At 40.4% G+C, this 22,685-nt stretch overlaps 1 protein-coding gene across 1 annotated transcript in view; it reads right to left on the reverse strand.

Moving 5' to 3' along the window:
• Positions 1-228: 228 nt before the first annotated feature.
• LOC128691411 (homeobox protein Hox-A1-like) overlaps positions 229-22,685 on the reverse strand; it is a 95,186-nt gene continuing 72,729 nt past the window's right edge. Inside the window, exon 2 of the mRNA XM_053780279.2 lies at positions 229-3,708. Coding sequence (XP_053636254.1) covers positions 3,221-3,708 — 488 coding nt within the window. The 3' untranslated portion in view covers positions 229-3,220. The remainder of the gene's footprint in view (positions 3,709-22,685) is intronic.

The following is a 22,685-nucleotide window of genomic DNA, read 5'->3' on the forward strand; positions in this document are numbered from 1 at the left end:
TCTTACTCTTAATTCTTTCAATAATATATATATATATATTTACACCCTATATGCATACATATAATAGTGCAAATTTAGATTTTTTTTTTATAATATTTTCATTACTATGAAATAATATTTGTTTTCCTTCTGATAGGAAAAAGTGAGTAGTAAAACAATGTTGTATCACTAATTCAATAATACAATATAGTCAATATTTACTTTATTGAAAAGCTCATTATTCCAGAGTATAATTTACATTGATATGGCTGAATAGAGGAAAAAATGATGCAAATAAAAAAACATTTACAATTGACATATATACAAAAAACTCACCTCCTTGTTTACACGTGATGTTGACCTGTTTACACCACAGAGTTGTGATACGCCTATGTACACAAGTTGACATGTAAATAATAAAATACATGGGAACGGAGGAGGAGCTGACGAGAGTAAGTGAATGAGGAGCTAGAGTGGACAAGAGGCACGAGGAAGGTGATAAAATGTGTGAGGAAAGATAAAGAATAATTGATATGGTAAACGATTTTTTCAGTATGTTTATAAAGGTTCAACGTTTACAAGAGTGAGAGAGATTAACTGAGGGAGGGGAGACAAGGAGAGAGAGAGAGAGAGAGAGAGAGAGAGAGAGAGAGAGAGAGAGAGAGAGAGAGAGAGAGAGAGAGGGGGGAAAGGTTGCCAGACCCAGGAGCTATACAACAAGGCTTTCCACTTCCGTCGTGGTCAGCACCTCCCTTACAAAATTTGTAGAGTAAAACACTAACCATCGGTTGGCAACACTATTTAAAGCACAATAGGTACTTACGGACTATTTATATTTTTTAAATATATATATTTATATAATTTTGCTAAGAATTACTTTATACAAAATATATACAAGTAAGCGTACACGCATGTGAAACAAACACGCACGCACGCGCGCACACGCACATACACACATAGCAAAAATAATTTTTAATATATTTATTTATATGTTTATAAATTATGAAGCCCAGTGAATTTTCTGCTATAGGAAAGACACTTTTGAGAAGTCAATAAGCAGCTGCAGTGGCGGCATAATTTCCATAATAAGTTTACAAAATTGAAATGAAAGGAATATTCTGCACCTCGGGACAGCAGCTGCTTCAACTTGCAACAGTCTCTCTACCCCCAGGATGTGTATTTCTCAGTGTTTATACACTGAGGGATGAAAGTAACATTCGTGTCAGTATCAAGGTGGGTTAATGATCAACTGGTAGTTATTAAAACTAATGTTTTTTTATGGCCCAGGTTAGAGCAAGGGTGTAGAGTGCCTGGCGGTGAAGGGAGATCAGTGGTCCAGGAGCTACATATAGATAAGCGAAGGTAAAGATGTGGGTGATGAAGGTTAACGAACAATTATTCTGAAGCTGGAGGGCAAGGCTGGAAAGAATGAAATTTAGTGAGATGAATAATAAATAATGCAGGCGATGAAAAGTAACAACGGTGAAACTGAAAGAAGAAAGAAGTAGAGATGGAGTTAGTAACACACAAGCGGAATTCGAGAATGTTTCAGGTATCAAATTACACACAAAAACCTTCCACGATTAACATCAAAATAATCTAGTAAAGTCTCGAAGATATTAATTACAACTAAAAAAAATATGCACACTAAGTTGTTTAAATCTTGCACTAGATTATGAGAGAGTTCGGTTCTAGTGCTACATGTCTATTGTTTACATTGTAGTGGTTGATTAACTGATTGCTTCACACGGTTTACATTAGTTACACTAACTAGGAAAAAATCACAACCATTTTTGTTTAGACTCTGACAAAACTCCTTGTCACTTGACATATCTTTCTCGGATTTAGTGATGTCCAAAGTCTTCACGCAGCCCAGGATACTGTGTCAAGCAGCTTCTGTACAACCCTTTCTGAAGTTAAATAATTTTCCTACACATTACAGTTCGTCAGTGTGTCTGTACATGAGGTCCTCGTATCAACTGCTTGTTATTGAAGCCAGACACCACCTTGCTGGTGCTGTAGTCTTGATTCAAGGACTGAACTTGTCCTTGAAGCAAATGCTCATTAAAGTTACTAACACAACTTTTTAAAGTGATGAACTTACTGTATTCATGAATGAAAGCTATTAAAAGAACCAAAGTTCATGGAAAAATCTAACATGAAAGCACTGAAATTTTAAGAGTTCATTAGGAATATTAACATGACAGCATGAAATGCGCAAATGGCAATATTATCAGAAAAATATATATTTATACACCATTATTTTTCAATGTATGCAGAACATTACATATCACCATATAATACTAGAGTTCGTCCCCAGCTGATGAGAGTGAATAACCGACATACTGTGAAAAATATTGCACCTAAGACTTGGGGACGAGAGCATGCTATCACCTCATCGAGTCTTTAAATCTATACATATAATCCCTTCACAGTCAGGAAAAATAATATCTCTTGGTACTTAATATGCAAGTTCAGTACGATAGCGCACAGCTGCCTTGTTTTCAGACTTGTGACAAGGCGTGAGTGACTTGTACAAGCGAAGGATCAGTATGAAGGCTGCAGCATCGTGACAATTCCCTGAGCTAGAAATGTGATGACAGCTAGCACTGACATCACCAAGCGGGGTCCTGGTGCCCTGTAGTGCCTTTCTCTCCCTCGTCTACCCTTCTCCATGAGACAGCTATTGCAACCCCTTAGCATAGTACCCACTGACTCGCCCATTCTCACTGGGAGTTACAACTACCCGATAGGACATTCCCGCTATGTGCTTTCCTTGCTCGTGGGTTCCAACTCTCCTTATCCCTTTCCTCCTTTAAGTGCCCCTACTCCACCTCCCTTTCACAAAAACAAAAGGCACTCTTAGTTCTTAGGACGCAAGATTGGCTATTTCAGAACTGTCAAAGACTCTGCTCGTGGTATCGTTTGCTCTTTGCATATTCGCAAACGTTCAATTTGGTGGGCCAGATTGTGCAGGGTAGAGAGGGAGATTGTGTGGGCAATCACTACCTTAGGGGCATTAGCGCCGTCTGGAGTTAAGAGAGTCGGGGCTGTGTATAATAGCCAGATTACGCCACTACCAGGTGTGATAAGAGGAACCCTGAGAACGTTTGGCAAACCCGGCACAATAGCCGTGCTAGGAAGCCTCCCGGCTTGTTGCTGGGTGGCGTTCATCCTGCCACCGCTCACGGCCAGGGCTCAGGTTAAAGCTCTGGAGGGCACTGATGCCCAGACCGTGGTCTTACGAGGGACTCTGTGTGGTGGCGGGTAGCGCTTGCGCCTTGGACTTGGTAGCAGAGGTAGGCACCTGCAGTGGCTGAGAAGCACTGCTTCCGCTGCTTACAGACCCAGGAGACTCTGGCTTGGTGGTGACGCTGCCGCTACCACTACTGCTGCCACCGCCGTTGCTGCCACCAGAGCTGCCGCCAGTACTGCTGATGTTAGCCGTCGAGTCTGAATCGTTGCTGTTTTCACTTGGCGTAGAGACGGTAGGAGGGTCAGGTGCGATGAGACCTTCTTTCATGCGCTTCTTCTGCTTCATACGGCGATTCTGGAACCATATTTTGACTTGAGTTTCGTTGAGTTGCAATGCCGAGGCGATCTCGATGCGTCTTGCTCTGGTGAGGTACTTGTTGAAGTGGAACTCCTTCTCCAGCTCCGTCAACTGTTTCGTCGTGAAGTTGGTGCGTCCCGTCCCACCGCCGAATCCGCCGTAGTCCGTCTTGGGCGCTGTAACCAAGCAAACACGTTAGTGCATCTAGTAAATTATGAAGTTCCGTATATGAGAGTTGTATGAACCTTAAAGGTTAAACACTTTGTGTGAATAAGATAATCCATATATGAGGATTCTTAAGAAATTATTGTTACAGGCCTGCTGCAGACACTGATACAGGCACTGTACTGCCTGTAAGAAATTAATTTGCTAGTAAACCATTATTAATAACTATTTAATTTTAATGCTACTATTATTAACGATGTAATATATTATTAATAAAGCACCAGACTAGTTAATGGTTTACCATTGATTATATGTATTAAGGGGGATGAATGGAGATTTTATTTATATATATATTAAGGGGGATGAATGGAGATTTTATATATATATATATATATATGAAAAACATACACATACACTACAAGTTTACTTAAATTTCTCCTCTCATGAGAGGTGACATGATGGAGATAAGAAACTCTTAATACAAGAAAATTGATCTATCCTCCCATTCCTTGGATAGACTCCGAGTGCCTCTCATTCCTCTTGTGTAATATGACCTATACCTAAGAGTTATGCCTGTTAAAAAGGTACCTCCATCCACCAGTTATAGAGGTACTTCCCACCTGTTACAAAGGTACCTCCAACCAACTGTCATGGTCCCTCATGTAAAATTAAACCAAGTCATCCCGTCCCCAAATCACTGCTGTGATTTAAATGTGATACTTAAACAAGAATACCTGAGAAACAGTGGTGGTGGAAGATACGAACGAGTGTGGTGCATGATAGGTGTTGGTGATGGTGTTAGGCTGTGGTGGTGCTGGCAGCGATAGATGGTAGTGGATGGAGACGGATTCATCAATCTCTGGGAGTCGGGCATGTTAGACTCTTCTAAGAATGCCACTGTTTAGTCATGAGTGTGCTTCACGCTCTTCCCCGGCGTGTGTAACCGATACGTATTTGTCCCCTTTTGTGTTGCTGGTTTGTTAAACTCATTCAGTGTTTGAGTTGGCGTCACGGTGAGCGCCTCCTCTCACCACCACGGAGGCCAACCTTACTCCACTATTTTCACGGTACTTTGCACGTTGGAGCACCGTGCAATGGAAAACATATATTCTCATTCCCTTTCATTCTCTCGTCACCTCTGGTAATACAAGAAAATTTTTCATATTCATAAGTGTTTTCTTGCAACAGTTTTCCCTCGAAGCACCTTGATGCTGGTTGAGAGGCTCTTATTCCGAGGAACCGGATTTATCCTACCCTCTTTGGATTCTGATTAAATTATAGTAAAGAAATTGAAAAAGTTTAAGGAGCAAGCAGAAGGGCATATTAGACAATCTCGAGGCGAGAATGAAAAAACAAAAGAAGGCAGCGCGTAATTCATTCAACCAGTGTAATTACACCTCTTACAGAATTGACACAGAAAGAAGAACAAAGAAGACAAGAGACAATAGAAGCTCTGAGGAGTATCTTTATACAGTGACTATACAACACACACACACACACACACACACACACACACACACACACACACACACACACACACACACACACACACACACACACAGCTCCCCCCTCCCAACCTACCTACCTGACCCAGGATCTTGAATCATATTTACACCATCTGCATTATTACACATCTTCTCACTCACATTAACACCAGTAAAAATGAGTCACAGTAGCGTACATCTTGTCGTTTTATAGCTCGATCATGTCCTGTCCAACGTCATACAAGCGACCGTATATGTGTATATAACATTCATCACATTCATCACATATAATATACAGCAGCGAGAAGGGTATAGGTGATGTGCTGAAGCATCTGCTGAAAGACGTTCATCTATGGAGGCAAAGAGGGAATGTATCAGCGTAGTGTTGACAGGCAGATGCTCGTTGACTCTCCTTGGATTTTTAGGGCAAAAATTGAGGAAAGTCTTATTATTTTATAAGAAAGAAAATTCAGCAAATGCTCTTATGAGAAACTCACTCGATACAGAATTTTTGCTAGTGACTTCATGGGTCGAAAACATTAGACATTTACTTGGGAAGTGTAGGGCCTTTTGGACACTACAGACAAAAAAAAAAAAAAGCATCAAGTTATTCAGGGTTCGGTATACATGGGCGTTTGGGCACATCTTTCTCCTTCCCCAGCCGCCTCCTAGCAAGTGCTCCTGCCTCTCTTCTCTCTCGGTGTAGCTTACGGCTTGCAGCTGATTGTGGAAAACATGTTAACTGTTTGCTCACGATTTAAGCCTTTTCGTTTACTTAGCGGTTGTGTGTGTAGCACTCAATGAACTTTTAGGAGAGGCTTGCGATATTAAAATTGATGGGATGTTTACCTGATGCTAGATTTTTAATTAGGATTAATAGCATTTATGTTTACTAACGCTAATAAGTTTAATCTTGCATTGGATTCGATTATGTGTATATCTGTTTTTAATTGCTAAGAGTACTCAAGGGAAACTCCGATGAAAGCTCTCCAGGTCTGGAAAGTGCCTACTTAGTAGTGAAAAGAATTGCTTTGGTATTAGTCAGCTATTATGGGTCACATCATGGAGCTAAAAAGCTAAGTACTTATAATGAGGACAGAACATCATAGCATAGTTTGCTCTTGTAACTACAGATGGATAATTGAGCATGCACACACACACACACACACACACAAACTTATTTTCAAATTAAACAGTGCGAAACAGGATCCTGCCGCAGAAACCACGACTAAAAGACTCGTCAGATTACCAGCAGGTGTACTTTGACCACGACAGAACACAGAGAACAACAGAAAGAGGGGGATACAAAGACGCAAGAGGCAGGGAAGAGAGGCAAGGATAGAGATGGGCAGGGAAGCCTAGACTCAGGAGGACCAGCAAATACAACTTCTCTTAGAATCACCCATAGAATTCCTTCAACCAAACAGATTAACCCAAAACAATCCACACTCCACACCCACAGCCCCCATCCCCACATCACAAACTCCACCCTCACATAGTATCCTGCCAGGTCTCTCACTCCCCAGCCCCCAGAAACCCCCCAGAGCACAATTTAAAAAAAAAAAGCTGAAGGTATGGTACACCAACGCAGACTGAATAACATGGGGATAACAGATGCGATCTTCCCATCAGGATATCAGATCCTGAGGAAAGAGAGGGAAGAGAGGGGAAGGAGAAGTTGCACTGCTCATTAAAAACCAGTGGAGTTTTGAGAGGGAAGCAAGGGATTACATAGGAGGAACATTTCAGATGGGGGTCCCAAGGTGGTGATTGGAGTGATGTACAACATGCCATAGAACAGCAGGAGCTCATGACGAGAATATGAGGAGAGCAACAGAGCAATGATGGACATACTAGGTGAGGTGGCTAGGATGGCCCTTATGGGTAGGCCAGTTACTAGGTATGGGTGATTTCAGTCACAAGGAGATTGACTGGGAAAACCTGGAGTCACATGGGGGACCAGAAACATAGAGAGCTAAGATGATGGAAGTGATTCTGGGAAACCTCATGCATTAACATATTAGGGACACCACCAGAGAGAGAGAGAGAGAGAGAGAGAGAGAGAGAGAGAGAGAGAGAGAGAGAGAGAGAGAGAGAGAGAGAGAGAATGAACCACCAAGGTTGGACCTCATATTCACCTTGAGTAGTTCAGACATTGAGGACATCACATACGAAAGGCCTCTCGGAGCTAGTGATCACAAGGTCCTGAGTTTCGAGTACATTGTACAGTTAAAAGTGGAGACTGAAGCAGCACGTGTAGGATGGGAGAAGCCAAACTACAACAGAGGGGACTACACAGGATTGAGGAATTTCTTGCATGCGGTACAGTGGGAAAGAGAACTGGTGGAAAAAACAGTAAATGAATTGATGGAATGCGCGACTGCAAAATGCGAGGCAGAGGAAAGGTTGCACCCAAGGGCAACAGAAACAATGGAAAGATCAGAACGAGCTCTTGGTTCATCCAGAGGTGTAGAGAGGCAAAAACTAAGTGCGCTAGAGAATGAAAGAAGCATAAAAGACAAAGGACTCAGGAAAATAAGGAGATTAGCTGAAGAACTGGAAGCAAATATGCATTGATAAGGAGGGAGGCCCAGCGACAATACGAGAAAGACAGCCTCGAAAGCCAAATCTGACCCGGACGGACATCTCTCTGTGGGTCTTGAGAGAGAGGGACCAGAAGCACTGCGTGTGTGTGTTCGTGCGCCACCAGGAACAATCTTCAACACATCTATCGAAATAGGGCAGCTACTGAGGTGTTTTAGACAGCAAATGTAGTCGCAAGCTTTAAAAACAAGACACAGATAGGTAGTATCACGCTACAGACTAGTGTCACTCACATGTATAATATGCAAAGTCATGGAGAAACTTATCAGAAGTAAAATGTTGGAGCACCTAGAAAGGAATGAGCTTATACAAGATAACCATCACCGTCTCAGGGAGGGAAAATCTTGCGTAACACACCTACTGGAGTTTTACGACAATGTGACAGAAAACAGGAGAGAACAGAGTGGGTAGACTGCATTTTCTTGAACTGCAAGAAGGCTTTCGACACAGTTCCGCGCACGAGATTAGTGCAAACGTTAGAGGATTAGGCAGGAATAACAGGAAAGGCACTGCAATGGATCAGAGAATACCTGATAGGAAGGAAAGAACGAGTGATGGTGTCAGAGTTGGCGCCTGTAACGAGCGGGCGTTCCATAAGGGTCAGTCCTAGGACTGGTGCTGTTTCTAATATATGTGAATAACATGACGGAATGGATAGATTCAGAGGTGTCCCTTTTTGCAGATGATGTGAAGCTAATGCGGAGAATTCAAGTGGATGAGGATCATGTAGGACTGCAAAGGAATCTGGACATGCTGCGAGCCTGGGCCAATAACTGGCTCATGGAGTTTAACCTCACCAAGTGTAAAGTCATGAAGATTGGGGAAGGTCAAAGAAGATCGCAGACAGAGTAGAGGCTATGGGAGCCGAAGACTGCAAACCTCACTCAAGGAAAAGGATCTTGGAGTGAGTATAATACCGAGAACATCTCCTGAGGCGCACATCAACCAAAAACTGCTGCAGCATATGGGCGCCTAGCAATCCTAAGAACAGCATTTCGACACCTGAGTAAGGAATCATTCAAGATTCTGTACACCGTCTACGTCATTCCTATATTAAAGTATGCAGTACCAGTCTGGAACCCACACTTGGACAACAAGTCAAGAAATTAGAGAAAGTACAAAGGTTTTCAACAACACTAGTCCCGGAGCTAACGGGTATGTCCTACGTTGAGAGGTTAAGGGAAATCAACCTGACGACACTGAAGGAAAGGAGGGATAGGGAGGACATGATAACGACATATAAAATACTGAGAGGACCTGACAAGGTAGATAGGGACAGAATGTTTCAGAGATGGGACAACAAGGGGTTACAACTGAAAGTTGAAAACTCAGACGAGTCACAGGGATGTTAGAAAGTATTTATTTAGAGTTGTCAGGAAATGGAACAGTCTGGAGTGTGATATAGTGGAGGCAGGATCCATACATAGCTTGAAGAAGAGGTAGCATAAAGCTCATGGAGCAGGGAGAGAGTGGACCTAGTAGAGGCCAGCGAAGAGGCGGGACCAGGAGCTGTGATTCGACACCTGTGAACACAAATAGGTGATCGTGCGCGCGCGCACACACACACACACAAGTATTGAGCTGTTGCAGTGCACCGGCAACCTTCAATTAAGTCAATAGCATGAACGGGTGCAAGGCTGGACCAGGCTACTGTTTCCTGTATCTACAATTGCTACTTTTGCTATCCAATGCTCTTAACTGCGTGAAGTAAATATCGTGTGTGTGTGTGTGTGTGTGTGTGTGTGTGTGTGTGTGTGTGTATGTGTGAACAATGTCTAGGTACTGTGTTATGTTGTCTAGGTACTGTGTCATAGTGTCTAGGTAAAGGTTTTCTACTACTGCTTTGTCAGATCCTGCGGTCACATGATAGGATGATGCTGACAGGTCAAGAATGATAATCCTTTGAAACTACAACAACACGGTCTCTTCTAATTACTCTGATTTTCATACGAAGCTCACTTTTTTGTTTAGATCGAATTAGGTTACCCAAATCTATAAAAACTTTTACTTAACTACTACTAGGCATATTAAAAACAAAAAGCATTGATAGGTAGTGCAACCAGGAAACTTTCAAAGTGTGTATGAGTATCACTAGGTGAAAAAATGAATTGAAGAAATGAGGTAATGTAGACTTTCAGGGGAAGGGGTATGTATGTTTGTTTGAATAATATATATAATTATATCCACTTTTGAAAGGAACAATGTACATATTGGAAATAAGACTATTTCGACTCCCAACTGTAATCCTCATTTCAGTGTATGTACTGACACACTTCTATGTATATTCAGTGAAGTACATTCCTGTTTATATACAGTGATATACATTTTGTTACCGAGGTACACCCTTGTATATACCTCGCAGCAAATATAGTGTAAATAAATTGGAAACAGCAGCAGCAGCAGTAGTTTGGTGCTGGTAATTGTGGTGGTGATTATGACAGTAGTAGTGGTGAATATAGTAGGAATAGTGGTAGTGGCAATGGGAAGAGTCGTAGTACTGGTAGAAGTAGTGATGGTGGCGGTGGAGAGTGAAGAGAGGGAGGAAGTGGTGTTGGTGAAAGCAGTGTGAGGAAGGTGCTAACGGTGGTAGATGTGATGGAGGTAGTGAAGGCAGCGTGAAGGTGGCGGTGGCGGTGGTGATGGTGGTGGTGGTGGCGGTGGTGGCGGTAGTGGTGGTGATGTTGGCGGGAGGGAGGATTGGCGGCCAGCCAGCAGCGCCTGGCGGGGCAGTGGACGGGGTAACATGCGACTGCTGGCCGAACAAACAGTTGCTACATTTGGACCAGACACCAATACCTTTGTTTTGACTGGCAGACTAGTTGACTAGGTGGCTGGCCGGCTAACAATAAAAATCTTTACTTATAAAATTAAGTTAGGTAAAGTAAAGCTAAGGCTTGGTGTACACAATGACCTATGCTAAAATTTATAATTTTAATTTCTACTTGTATACATTAAATTCATTCAGATTCTCAGAATATTCTTTATGGTTTCTAATAGCTGTGATTATATTTTACTTGCAGGTCACTGGGCAGCATTATAAGTTATGACCCCAAGACAGGCTCTGGGATGACCACCACTCTGATATCACTGCTTGAAGATCAGCCACATTCACACATGATGGGTTCGAGATATTGTGAATGACTGTAGGTACATAATATGTCATGCAAACTAATTGAGAGCTGTCTGGCTGAACAATATTTACATAACTTGGGATCAAATCTGCTGGAATAACACAGGTGCTGTGTGATCTCTAACGATTTAGTGCGTCTCTGTGAAAATATTAAAATTATCTGCTTTGCCTAATTGTACTAAATAACATGAGCAGCGTAAAACACCTGTGAAGGTAAGTATGAACGTAGAAAACCTGAAAAAGGATTCGTCTAAATATCACATTCATAACTTGAAATCTCGAGTTTGCTCCTTTAGTGAAGAGCTCACAGTTACGAGCAAGTTTAAAGACCATAAGAACAAAGAAATATTGCAGTAGACCTATTAGCTCATGGATAAGATATGGAAGAGAGTACAATGAAGTGTGCGAAAGGGCCGCTCTTTTCCACTACTGGTCCATGCTAATTGGGTCCAAACTCCCATCCACTCAGGTACCCATCCAATCTATATTTAAAACTACCCAAAGGTCTCCACTCAATGACGCTACATGGGAATTTCTTTCCCCTTATCCGCAACTCTTGACTATATCCTTTCTAAACCTAAATTTATCCAGTTGAAACCATCGTTGCGACTTCTATCTTGGTTAGAAACTCAGCAAGTTATTCATATTCCCTTTATTTAGTCATGTTTTCTGTTTGTAAACTTTGGTAAATTTGCAGACATGTTTACATCCGTAATAAAATATTTTTGCGAGTCATACACCTTCGTGGGTTTAACGCTTAGTTATAATTATAATAATAATAATTCTTACGAGTCATGCCGCACCTGGAGAATGAGATGTAATCAAGATTTGATCTAAAAGGAGAACTGCTCTAATTCTTTGATTCAAAAACTCTTTAGTATTAAGGCATTTTCCTAGAGGGATAATGAAAGTAATGAAAAATGATCTAGGAGAATGACACAGTAAAAAACTAAGTCTATAGAAGAAAATATAAAAAAAATCACACCAGCTAATGCAGAATCTGACCCAGGAGCTAGAGCCATCCCCAATAAACTATACTATGTAAACAAAACACGTTTACGTACACCTACACACAAAATATACGTAATACCAAAAAAATAATGAGCATCAAAAAGGCATAAATTTTGATATAAAATTAACTGAGAAACGGCTATGTGAAGAATTGGAGAGGAGAGTTGAAGTGAAGGAACCCTGGATCACATGAAAGTTAAGTGAAGGAACCCTGGATCACATGAAAGTTAAGTGAAGGAACCCTGGATCACATGAAAGTTAAGTGAAGGAACCCTGCATCACATCAAGATCAAGGAAAGGGAAGGAACCCTCAGTCACATGAAGGTCGAGGAAAAGGAGGGAATGGAAGAAAGCCATGCGTCACAAAGGTCAAGGGAAGGGAAGGAATGGGAGGAGATAGAGATGAACCCTGACTCACAGAGGTCAAGGGAGAAGGGTTGGATTTGTATACGTTCCTTGATAATAAAGTTCGGTAAAAGTAAAAAAGAAAAAAGAATTATTATATTTCTGTTCGTGAAAATATTCTCGTTTTCTCTTCCAAGCGAGACATTACTGGTACTGAAAGATTATTGTGGGTGAATGAGAGAGTCAGACGAGTGTTCACTTCCGGATAAATGTTTGTCTGATACAATGATAAGTGAAGCAAGTGAAGAAATTACAAAAGAAAGAGTAAAGAATGCAACATTTGCGCTCGATCTAAGATTTTCCAGGTGACAACCCCACAGCTCTACCCCTGCAGTACGACGATCCAGGTTCTGCAAGGTGGCAACCTCACATCTCTGCAGCTGCCACTATTGGACGTTAGTATTGAAACGATTTTTTTTTTAAACCACCGACGGAATGTCAGTTTACAATACAAAAAAAGGAAAAAATGCAAAGATAAGGTAAAACAAGAAAAAAATGTAAAGCTCAAAAATAATAAATTAAGAGAGAGAGAGAGAGAGAGAGAGAGAGAGAGAGAGAGAGAGAGAGAGAGAGAGAGAGAGAGAGAGAGAGGGGTTAGAGAGAGGAAAAGAGAACTCATCACGAATTCATTGACATGGAGTCACGAGAAAGCTCCCCGCTCTGTGTCAGTTTTTGTATAGCTCAACATGCAAGGCAACCACGGAGAATTCTGCAATATGCAAATTGTCACTGCCATGTTTCTCCTGACATGACATTTTGGCTATGCATTCGCTCTCTGGACTGTCTTTACTTTCCTAGTGCTACAACACCGTGTGGAGCCTTGAAAAAAGTAATCTCCGGTAGTCTCATCGACTTTCCAGTAAAACAATTCAGCACTTAAGTTTGTTGAAAATAACTCTGTGAAGGCATGGAATTTTACATCCAGATACATGTAACTCCACTAACTAAAGTGCTGAATTCTTTTACTGGAAAGTCGATGAGACTACCGGAGATTACTTTTTTCAAGGAGCCACAATGCTTACGCAGTAAGCATTTCCCCTCTGGATGGCCACACTGAGCTCTGGAACATGAAACTTGCTGCCCTCTGGTCCCTGGTGGTGTCAGTGAGTCTGGAACCCAGTTCTTTGAGGAAACCTGTCGTGTTTTTTCCTCATGATCCCAAGGTCTCTGATCCTACTGGGACAAATTGATACAGTTAGCTTATTTCTCTGTACTTGTTAATCTTGTACTTCTCCCTGTGATCCGCAGCACCTCTCTGTTGCCCAACACTGTGACGGATGTGTCAGCCAGCGCCGGCACACAGGTGTAGTTCCATGCTAAAGGATTGTCATTCTTCCAAGGATAGATGGTGATCCCATCGGAGCAATTTGTGGGAATGTGAGTACTGTTGGCTACTAGGGATCAGGACTCTTTCTCAGCCGGGCATCCAGGTATAGCAAGGCTTCTTTTTATGATGTCGTTGACTTCATTGTGTCTTGCGTGCCAGCTTTTGGTTATGGAGAAGTTAAGACAGTGTAGACCATATTGGTCGGCTTGCGTATCGCCGCTAATCCACACGTATAGTCCGTGTAGATTAGCTCAGCGAGGCGGAGAGCCATTGTAATACGGAGGGTCTGTGAGTTGAGGTGTGTTCCGATTGCCAAAATGGGAACTGTTTGGAGAAAGTCCCCAGAGTGATGTGTGCTCACAGCTTGGGAGACGGGCAGTCTCCCTTTCGGATGTTGCAGCCCTGGATATGTTGGCCAGCACCTTTTCAGCACTGGGGCCATCCCAACTCCCCTGTTTGTAGGCCAGTGCTGCAATAGGTTTTGGTGCTGGAGCAGCAAAAATCTTCCATTCAGTAATGGCACCGGTGTAGTTATTATCCTGTATGCCTTCTAAGTCAACAAGGCTGTCCGGAAGAATTTGTTTAATTCTTCTGATGATCTGGAAGAGGATAAGAAAGCTGCTAGGACAATCTGGCAGGATCTGCGTACTCCCAGCATCCCAAGCCTGACTGGAAGTGAGGCTTGCAACCACTGTCCATCTTCAGTGCACTCTCTAGCATGGTCTTTAGGAGGGAGTTATATTCCTTGAGTTTCGGACTGCCGAAGGCTGGGGAGCATTTCCAGAAGTATGCAAGTTTGAGGAGGGACTGACACTTGGTGAGTAGGTAGAAGGCACCAAATTCTTCAATAATAATAATAATAATAATAATAATAATATATATATATATATATATATATATATATATATATATATATATATATATAAAATTTATATTCTTGCGGTTTCGAGCTGACCTGGGGTGAATTACACGAGTCGACTCTACTTCTGACTTTCGGGGATGTATCTTATCCTCTTCGATAATTTTGGTTGTGTTTGTCTCATTTATTCTATTGAATTTGCCTGTGTGGACTTCAGGTTTGATTGCATTAGGCTTCTACCCATTTCTTTACAAGCCATTAGACCTAACGAGTATCTTTTCATCCCATAGGATTTGCCATGGGTTAAGCGAGTCGTGAGGGACCAGAAGTTGTCGACTATGGTAAGTGTCACTAGAAGACACACCCACCTTCAAATGTTTACACGTGTCATCTGTCAATTTATCAGCCTCGCCTGACAGTAATGTCGAGGTGGCAGTTCCTCTTGTGTTTCTGCTACCAGACTACATTGGCCATTGACAATAGCCAGATACAGAGAGCTTCAATTACCACTACTACTGCAACATCAGTCGTCGCCTTCCACTAGCTGTGTTTCACCACTACCTTCATTATTTTTTTATTACTTTTTCTATTATAAAAGAAAAAGATAGGGTCGTTATTAAAGCAGATTTCTTCCTTTCTCACACATACACCTCAGTGTATATACATATATGCACATTCAGTGCAAATGCACTGTATTTAGATCGTTCCACACAGTAAATATACAGATACATATCTGTGTATATAAACAGATATACGCACTATGACTGAACATACATTGAAACACACCTTTTAGTATATAAACAATGAGAGAAAGATACCTTCCTTTATATGTATACATAGAAACGCGTTTCAGTTATTACTACACTGACCCACAATTACGTGACATGGGAGTAGCTACAAGGAATGGCAAAACAAACTGCAGAAACCAAAAACCCTCAAAATTTTCCGAACTTCACTAATAGAAAACAGGAGAGTAGGCAGAGAGACTGGGAACAGTTTGTTAACGAGTTAAACAGATCAACCCTCAGTCTAGCCCGGAAAGGTATAAAAATAACAATAGTAGGATAAAGAAGATAAAGCAAGAATTTACTTCCCTACATTTTGTGCCGGGCCAAGATGACAGCTCAGGTTTTTATGCCATAACCTGAGAAGATTAAAACCCGTTGCCACTTATAACAAATAAATAACAGTATTTCTTCCGCCTTGCCCTCAGTAAATTGAATTATATCACATTTCGCACACGTAAAAAGACAATGTCTATAGAACTCGCATTACAAAATTTTTCTGTTAAGAACATGAACTACATCAAATTAAACATGAAAAAAGTGTCAACAATGGCATCAACAGCGCGAGGCTGTGATTGGACGATGGAGGGTAGAGGGCGGACCCGGCCGGGTTGACCACTTTAAGTTATAGTAACTTGTTCAGACCCATTTTGTTAGAGTTATTTTTCAGGTTGTTCCACTCAACAGAGACCCGAAGACCATTATGTTCTAACACTGAATGTACCGAAGGTACATTATTTCACTGTTGGGTTTTCCCTGGGATAAATTTACATGTAGTGTATAAACTATATACTTACATTATTTTTAAAGGGGTTGACCGATAAGCCAGCGGAAGGTCTCGGTCAGATGACCAAAGCTCCAAAGGCGGGTCATCATCTGACTAAGACCCTCGTCAAGAAACACTAGACCTGTTTCCTGACGAACCTTACCTAACCTAACCTGCTATATCTGTGGACCCAAGATCATCATTTGTAAATAAAAGTTTTATATATATATATATATATATATATATATATATATATATATATATATATATATATATATATATATATTTATATATTTATATATTATATATATATATATATATATATATATTTATATATTTATATATTATATATATATATATATATATATATATATTTATATATTATATATATATATATATATATATATATATATATATTTATATATTTATATATTATATATATATATATATATATATATATATATATATTTATATATATATATATATATATATATATATATATATATATATATATATATATATATATATTTATATATATATATATATATATATATATATATATATATATATATATATATATATATATATATATATATATATATATATATATATATATAATTGAATAAATGCTGAAGGATGCTGTTGGAGTGTGATCACAGTAACGTTTTCGAATTTATTCAGGGAAACCGGCTAGCCGACCTTGAGTTCTGGATGTGTGAAATAAAGTGCCTGCACTCTGAAGGAAGGATGAGGATGCTGCAGTCCGGACGCTTGTCTGAACCGTGATGTCAACATAACTCTGGCAAGATAGTGACTGAATGAATGACGGTGAGAGTGTTTCCTCTTTTTTCCATCACTTTTCTTTGGTGGACGTTGGCTGCAGTGCTAAACAACTTTTAAATATTCATGCAAGAGATATTTTATATGTACAGTTTGAAATATAATAATATATAAACTAGCTTGTACGTAAAGTGATGAAACAAAGAAGATAATCTTAAAAACTGATTCCCAAACTTCGCTAGTCAGTCACTGTCATGGGGACACCGCTAAACCCGTACGAAGAGGCTATGTACACCATCTGAAGGGTAAGAAACAATTAGGTAATTAAGTTTGATGGAATGAAGGGTAGCCCTAATTTCTTGGATTAATACACACAAAAAACCCGCACCTAGGAGAGAGGAGCTTACGACATTATGGTCTTTCTTGGACCATTTACAAAGTCACACTAACACGACAAAAATAAGAGTTCTTAACCAGCATCTACCTCACTCATTACTTTATATTAAAAAGAAGCACTAAGCCCGTATGGATCATACAGCAACAATAACGTTATAACTGGCAACATTAACAATCACAAAACAATTAGAGAAAGTTTTAATATATTTAACGAGAAAAGTAGTTTATGAAAAGAAGTAAAGATGATAAGAGTAAGGATATGGGAAGAAAAATAAAGGTAATGATAAGAGTAACAAGGAAATAAGGGTAATAAACGTGATATAATAAAGAAATGATAAACAGAACAATTTAATTTTGGGTTTAGCGCTTATGATTATAATAATTTAAAATAAATATGTTCTGACGTTATTACTTGTAAAATATAAGAAAAATATTAGTGCAAGTAATGAAAAAGAAAGAAAAATATAACAGATAAAAATGAGGAAGACATGAGAAAAAGGTGAGAAAAGATCTAATAAAAATGGAATGAAATGAAAACAAGAAAAAGAAAGAATGCAACTTCTATAATTGCTGCTGCTATTGTTTCTGCTGCTGTTACTTGTGTTTCTACTGCTGCTAGTTTACTATTATTGTAGGAAACAGAAGAATGGCAAAGAGAACCCCTTCCTCTCTCTCTCTCTCTCTCTCTCTCTCTCTCCCTCTCAGTTGCAGTGGTAATTGCAAAATCAGTCGACAAGCGTAGCAAGCAAACACGGAAAGAAAATAAAGTCTTAATTGCACCAACAGGGTAAGAAAACTGTTAGTAAGCAGTGATAACATCACAGAAGGAGCAACAGAAACAGCAGCAGCAGCAGCAGCAGCAGCAGCATAAAAACAACAGCATCAGAAGTAGCCACCATCAGCAGTAGCAACTTTACCAGTAGAAGTACCAGCAGTGACGCCAGCAGCATCAGCAGTGACGCCAGCAGCATCAGCAGTAACGCCAGCAGCATCAGCAGTGACGACAGCAGCATCAGCAGTGACGCCAGCAGCATCAGCAGTGACGCCAGCAGCATCAGCAGTGACGCCAGCAGCATCAGCAGTGACGCCAGCAGCATCAGCAGTGACGCCAGCAGCATCAACAGTGACGCCAGCAGCATCAGCACCAGCAGAAGCAGCATAGGAGAAGGTAGGGCGAGACAGCCACAGCCAATGATGATTGACAGACTTCCTGTGGCGACCTAACAAGGAATGACGAGAGTCACTTGTCTTCCCTCCCTCCCTCCCTTCCTCCATCCCTTCCCTTCTGCTGCATCTGCACCTTCCTCCCTCTTTCCCTTCAGCTGTATCTGTTCCTCCTTCCCTCCTGCCGAATTTGTATCTCCCTATCTCCTTCCTGCTGTATCTGTATCTCGCTCCTGCTATCTGTACTGCCTTCCATCCTCCTTTCTCTCCTGCTGTATTTGCGCCTCTCTCTTTCCCTCCTGCTGTATCTGTACCTCCCTCCCTCCTGTTGAAGCTGTAGTTCCCTCTTGTACTTCCCTACCTCCAGTAACAAGAAATAGCAAAAAAATATAAACTCTTGCACATAAATTTCTCAATGTACAAACTTTTATTCTTCACTTAGTATAATCATCTGTTTTTGTATCCACAAAACAGCATAATCCTTATATGTTTCTGTATTTCTATAATACTGTCACCTGTTTTTGCCTCGGTAATCCATTTTAGTTCTCTTTTTTTTGGTATCCGTTATCAAGCATAATGTACTGTTTTTGTATTAAAAATGCTTTATAATTTTCCTGTTTTCATTCATAATAGGATATAATCCTCATCCATATTGCATACATAACGCAATATAATCCTTTCTGTATCTATAATCTATTATAATCCTCTGGTTTTGGATCAATAATTAATATAACCCTTCTCCTTCAATGCATTTGAAATCTTTGTGTATTCATAACTAGGAATAAATTTTGTTTAAATAATGTAGTATAATCTACCCTATATTACACTGAAAGTTATCTTATCCCGGCTGTGTTGCAGAGCGTTCCACGTTGTTGATTTTGGATAGCACCGTGCTTGTGTTGAGTTTTCTAGGATAAATCACCGAAATGTTATCCACTTAATGTAACTGTTATGTTGCTGGGAATGAGAGGTTTGATGCCAAGCCCAGACTGAGCTGTGAAACAAGCTGTTAACCTTATATCCAGTAATCCTATGCCTGCTATACACTATGGGTTACCTTTCTTAGATAAATCACGTCAGGAATAGGCAAATTCATAGGCGTAATTTCAAAACCTCTCTGCAAACTGCTGGGAACTATAAGTCACTCCCATCTCAGAATCTCATGGTATCCTGTGAACTAGATCAAAGAAATATATAGAACAAGAAGGTAGCAAGTATTGATGTTTACTCTCTCTTTAGTAAGGCATTCACAGCACAAGCAGTTGGACTTGTATGTAATAACGTCGGTGATGACTCAAACTTCCTGATTCTGAGTAAAGACATCGTTGATATATATATATGTACCTCTAGAACTTTACTGGGGACTCTCATTCTAGTCGCAGTGTTGTTATTGATCAATACCCCTCGTTCGTGGGCACAATAATATAAAATACTGCTCGTTGTACTAGTACACCAAACAGGGACTAGAATGAAATTAGCCTAGAATCATCCACACCATCGTATGTCCTTGGATAGCGAGTACAACATCCAGTTCCGCTGGATGCGCTACTCTTAAGGATTGAATGGTCCAGTGGATTAAGGCGTCATGAGTTTTCGCCCACCATGAGGCAGGCCAAAGCAGCATGGGTTCGAGTTCGTGGCTAGTCGCAGTGTTGTTATATATGTATATATATAACAACACAACGGCCACATCCCACCGAGGCGGGGTGGCCCCAAAGGAAAAACGAAAGTTTCTCCTCTTACATTTAGTAATATATACAGGAGAAGGGGTTACTAGCCCCTTGCTCCTGGCATTTTAGTCGCCTCTTACAACACGCATGGCTTACGGAGGAAGAATTCTGTTCCACTTCCCCATGGAGGTAAGAGGAAATAAACAAGAACAAGAACTAGTAAGAAAATAGAAGAAAACCCAGAGGGGTGTGTATATACATGTATATGCTTGTACATGTATGTGTAGTGTGACCTAAGTGTAAGTAGAAGTAGCAAGATGCACCTGAAATCTTGCATGTTTATGAGACAGAAAAATGAACACCAGCAATATATATAATTTATATATAATTTATATATATGTAGCATGGTTACTTAACTTGGACGATATTTTGGTGATTTATCGTATCATAGACGACTTAATATCAAGATAGTGCTTTCAATAATCAACAAAGTATAACCATCCAATAAAGACACGTAGAGAAGAGTGACAGCAGTCTTCCATTTTTGGACGTCCATTCTGCGTACAAGAGACCACAAGTAAATTTAATAACTGGTGTGATACTCCGTAACAAGCAAGAGATTTTAATGAGATGGAAAGAGGCCAGATTGATTTTAATGTGGAATAATTTACTCAAGTGACATTGCATCGATGCATCCGTCATCCCTATATCCAACACGGTGACCCTGAACTCGGGAAATTATTCTTGCATTCAGGGGAATAGCGCTACTCTTAGGGGTCATGAAGTGTCTTGGGGAAATACGAAAGGATGCATAGGCTCATTCCTTAGATTAAGAGCCTCTCACCAGAATCAATAGCCTCTCACCAGAATCAAGAGCCTCTCGCCAGAATCAAGAGCCTCTCGCCAGAATCAAGAGCCTCTCGCCAGAATCAGTTCATCGCCCGTGAATCAGATATCTTCACTAGACTAATTTTACCCTGCTAGAGACTACATAAAAAAGTGGTTCTCACACTAGCAACTCAACTGTCCAATATTTTTACCATTCGTTAATGATTTGTATTGGATTAACGAAGATCACAGTGAACATCACGTCTCAAATAAAATGTCCAGTGTTGCATACATGAATCTGATATTACGTGAAGCGCTAAACTCGTATGAAAAATCCCAGGATACAATTTTGTAACGATTTTTTTTTCTGTTTGGGGAAACCTCCCATTATATCGTGTGGGAGATTTATATTTTTTACTGGATGAACTGGTAAGCCAGCGGATGATGCTCGAATCAAGACATATAACCAAGACACTAGTGAGGAAAAATGCTGTTCCTCCTGATATATAAAATACGACCACTATCACCATAGGAATCATTGAGTGTTGGAGGCTCGATCCTCCGGCCAAGACTGACCGAGGGGAGGATGAGATACAAATCGTAGTAGTAGTGTTATAAACAAATGTGAGAAAAATACTTCAGACAGATTGGCACACGGAAGAGGAACTGTTCTGATGTTGCCTTGGCAGGGTGGACGAGTATCCACCCAGCTAGTTAATGTGGGACGTGTGTGGGAGAAGACCAGAGAGGTGGGGGATGGGGAGAGAGAGAGAGAGAGAGAGAGAGAGAGAGAGAGAGAGAGAGAGAGAGAGAGAGAGAGAGAGCGCAACCTAATACCGGGGCATTAACCAAATTCCGGGCAGAATCAACTAATATCGTTGGAATTCACCAAATACCGGGAAGTATTAACCAAATACCAGGAACATTAACCAAATAGCCAGGGGCGGGGGTCTTAACTAAATACATGGGGGTGTTAACCAAATACCCGGGGTACTAACCTAATACTTTCCGGTAATTACACAAAATAAAGAGCTACATAGTTGATTCACATATTGATCAACGAGTGGACGAAGACGTGAATATTACACGAGTGAAGGTAGAAGCAGCAGCTCTAAGGTCATTTATCAACCTGTTGGTATTAAGTACCTTAGATCTAAAAGGTATTTGTCTCAGCAACTCTAATAAAATCTTGGCACAGAGAATGGTAGATACCACAAATCGATTTGGTAAATCTCTGGTTCACCTTAAAGATCTGACATACAGCCACTGGTGAGCCTTACCCACTTTTGACCACGTCTGCTACTACTGCATCGTTTTACTACTACCAATAGTTCCATTATGAAAGACTTCTATCTCAAAATCTCCGTATTAGAATGATAAAACCTTTGGAAAGCAAAGCGTCTATAAAAAGTTATCCAGGGTTGTGCACATGCGTCTTATTTCTTTATTGTCCCCATAATGTATCTCTGATCCTGTGTAAAATATGAAACATAAATGTGGGAGACAACTCTGAAACTTTTCTGAGGTCGCCATAGGTACTCGATTGACAAAAACATCCACCGAGGTTAACCTAACCCAAGGAACCTGCAGCATTGCATTCGGATGGAAGAATTTTAGGTTTAGAAAGTATATAGATAATATACATATTGTAGTAGAGTTGTAGGTGAGTGGCACAAGCTATCAAGTAGAGTAATTAAAAGTAATACACAGGAAAGTTTGGAAGAATAGTTTAGAATACACCGAGTGGGAATAATTTTTTTTTATTTTTTTTATTATCAC

Source organism: Cherax quadricarinatus, chromosome 36, assembly GCF_038502225.1.
Source record: "Cherax quadricarinatus isolate ZL_2023a chromosome 36, ASM3850222v1, whole genome shotgun sequence".
Classification (NCBI taxonomy): domain Eukaryota; kingdom Metazoa; phylum Arthropoda; class Malacostraca; order Decapoda; family Parastacidae; genus Cherax; species Cherax quadricarinatus.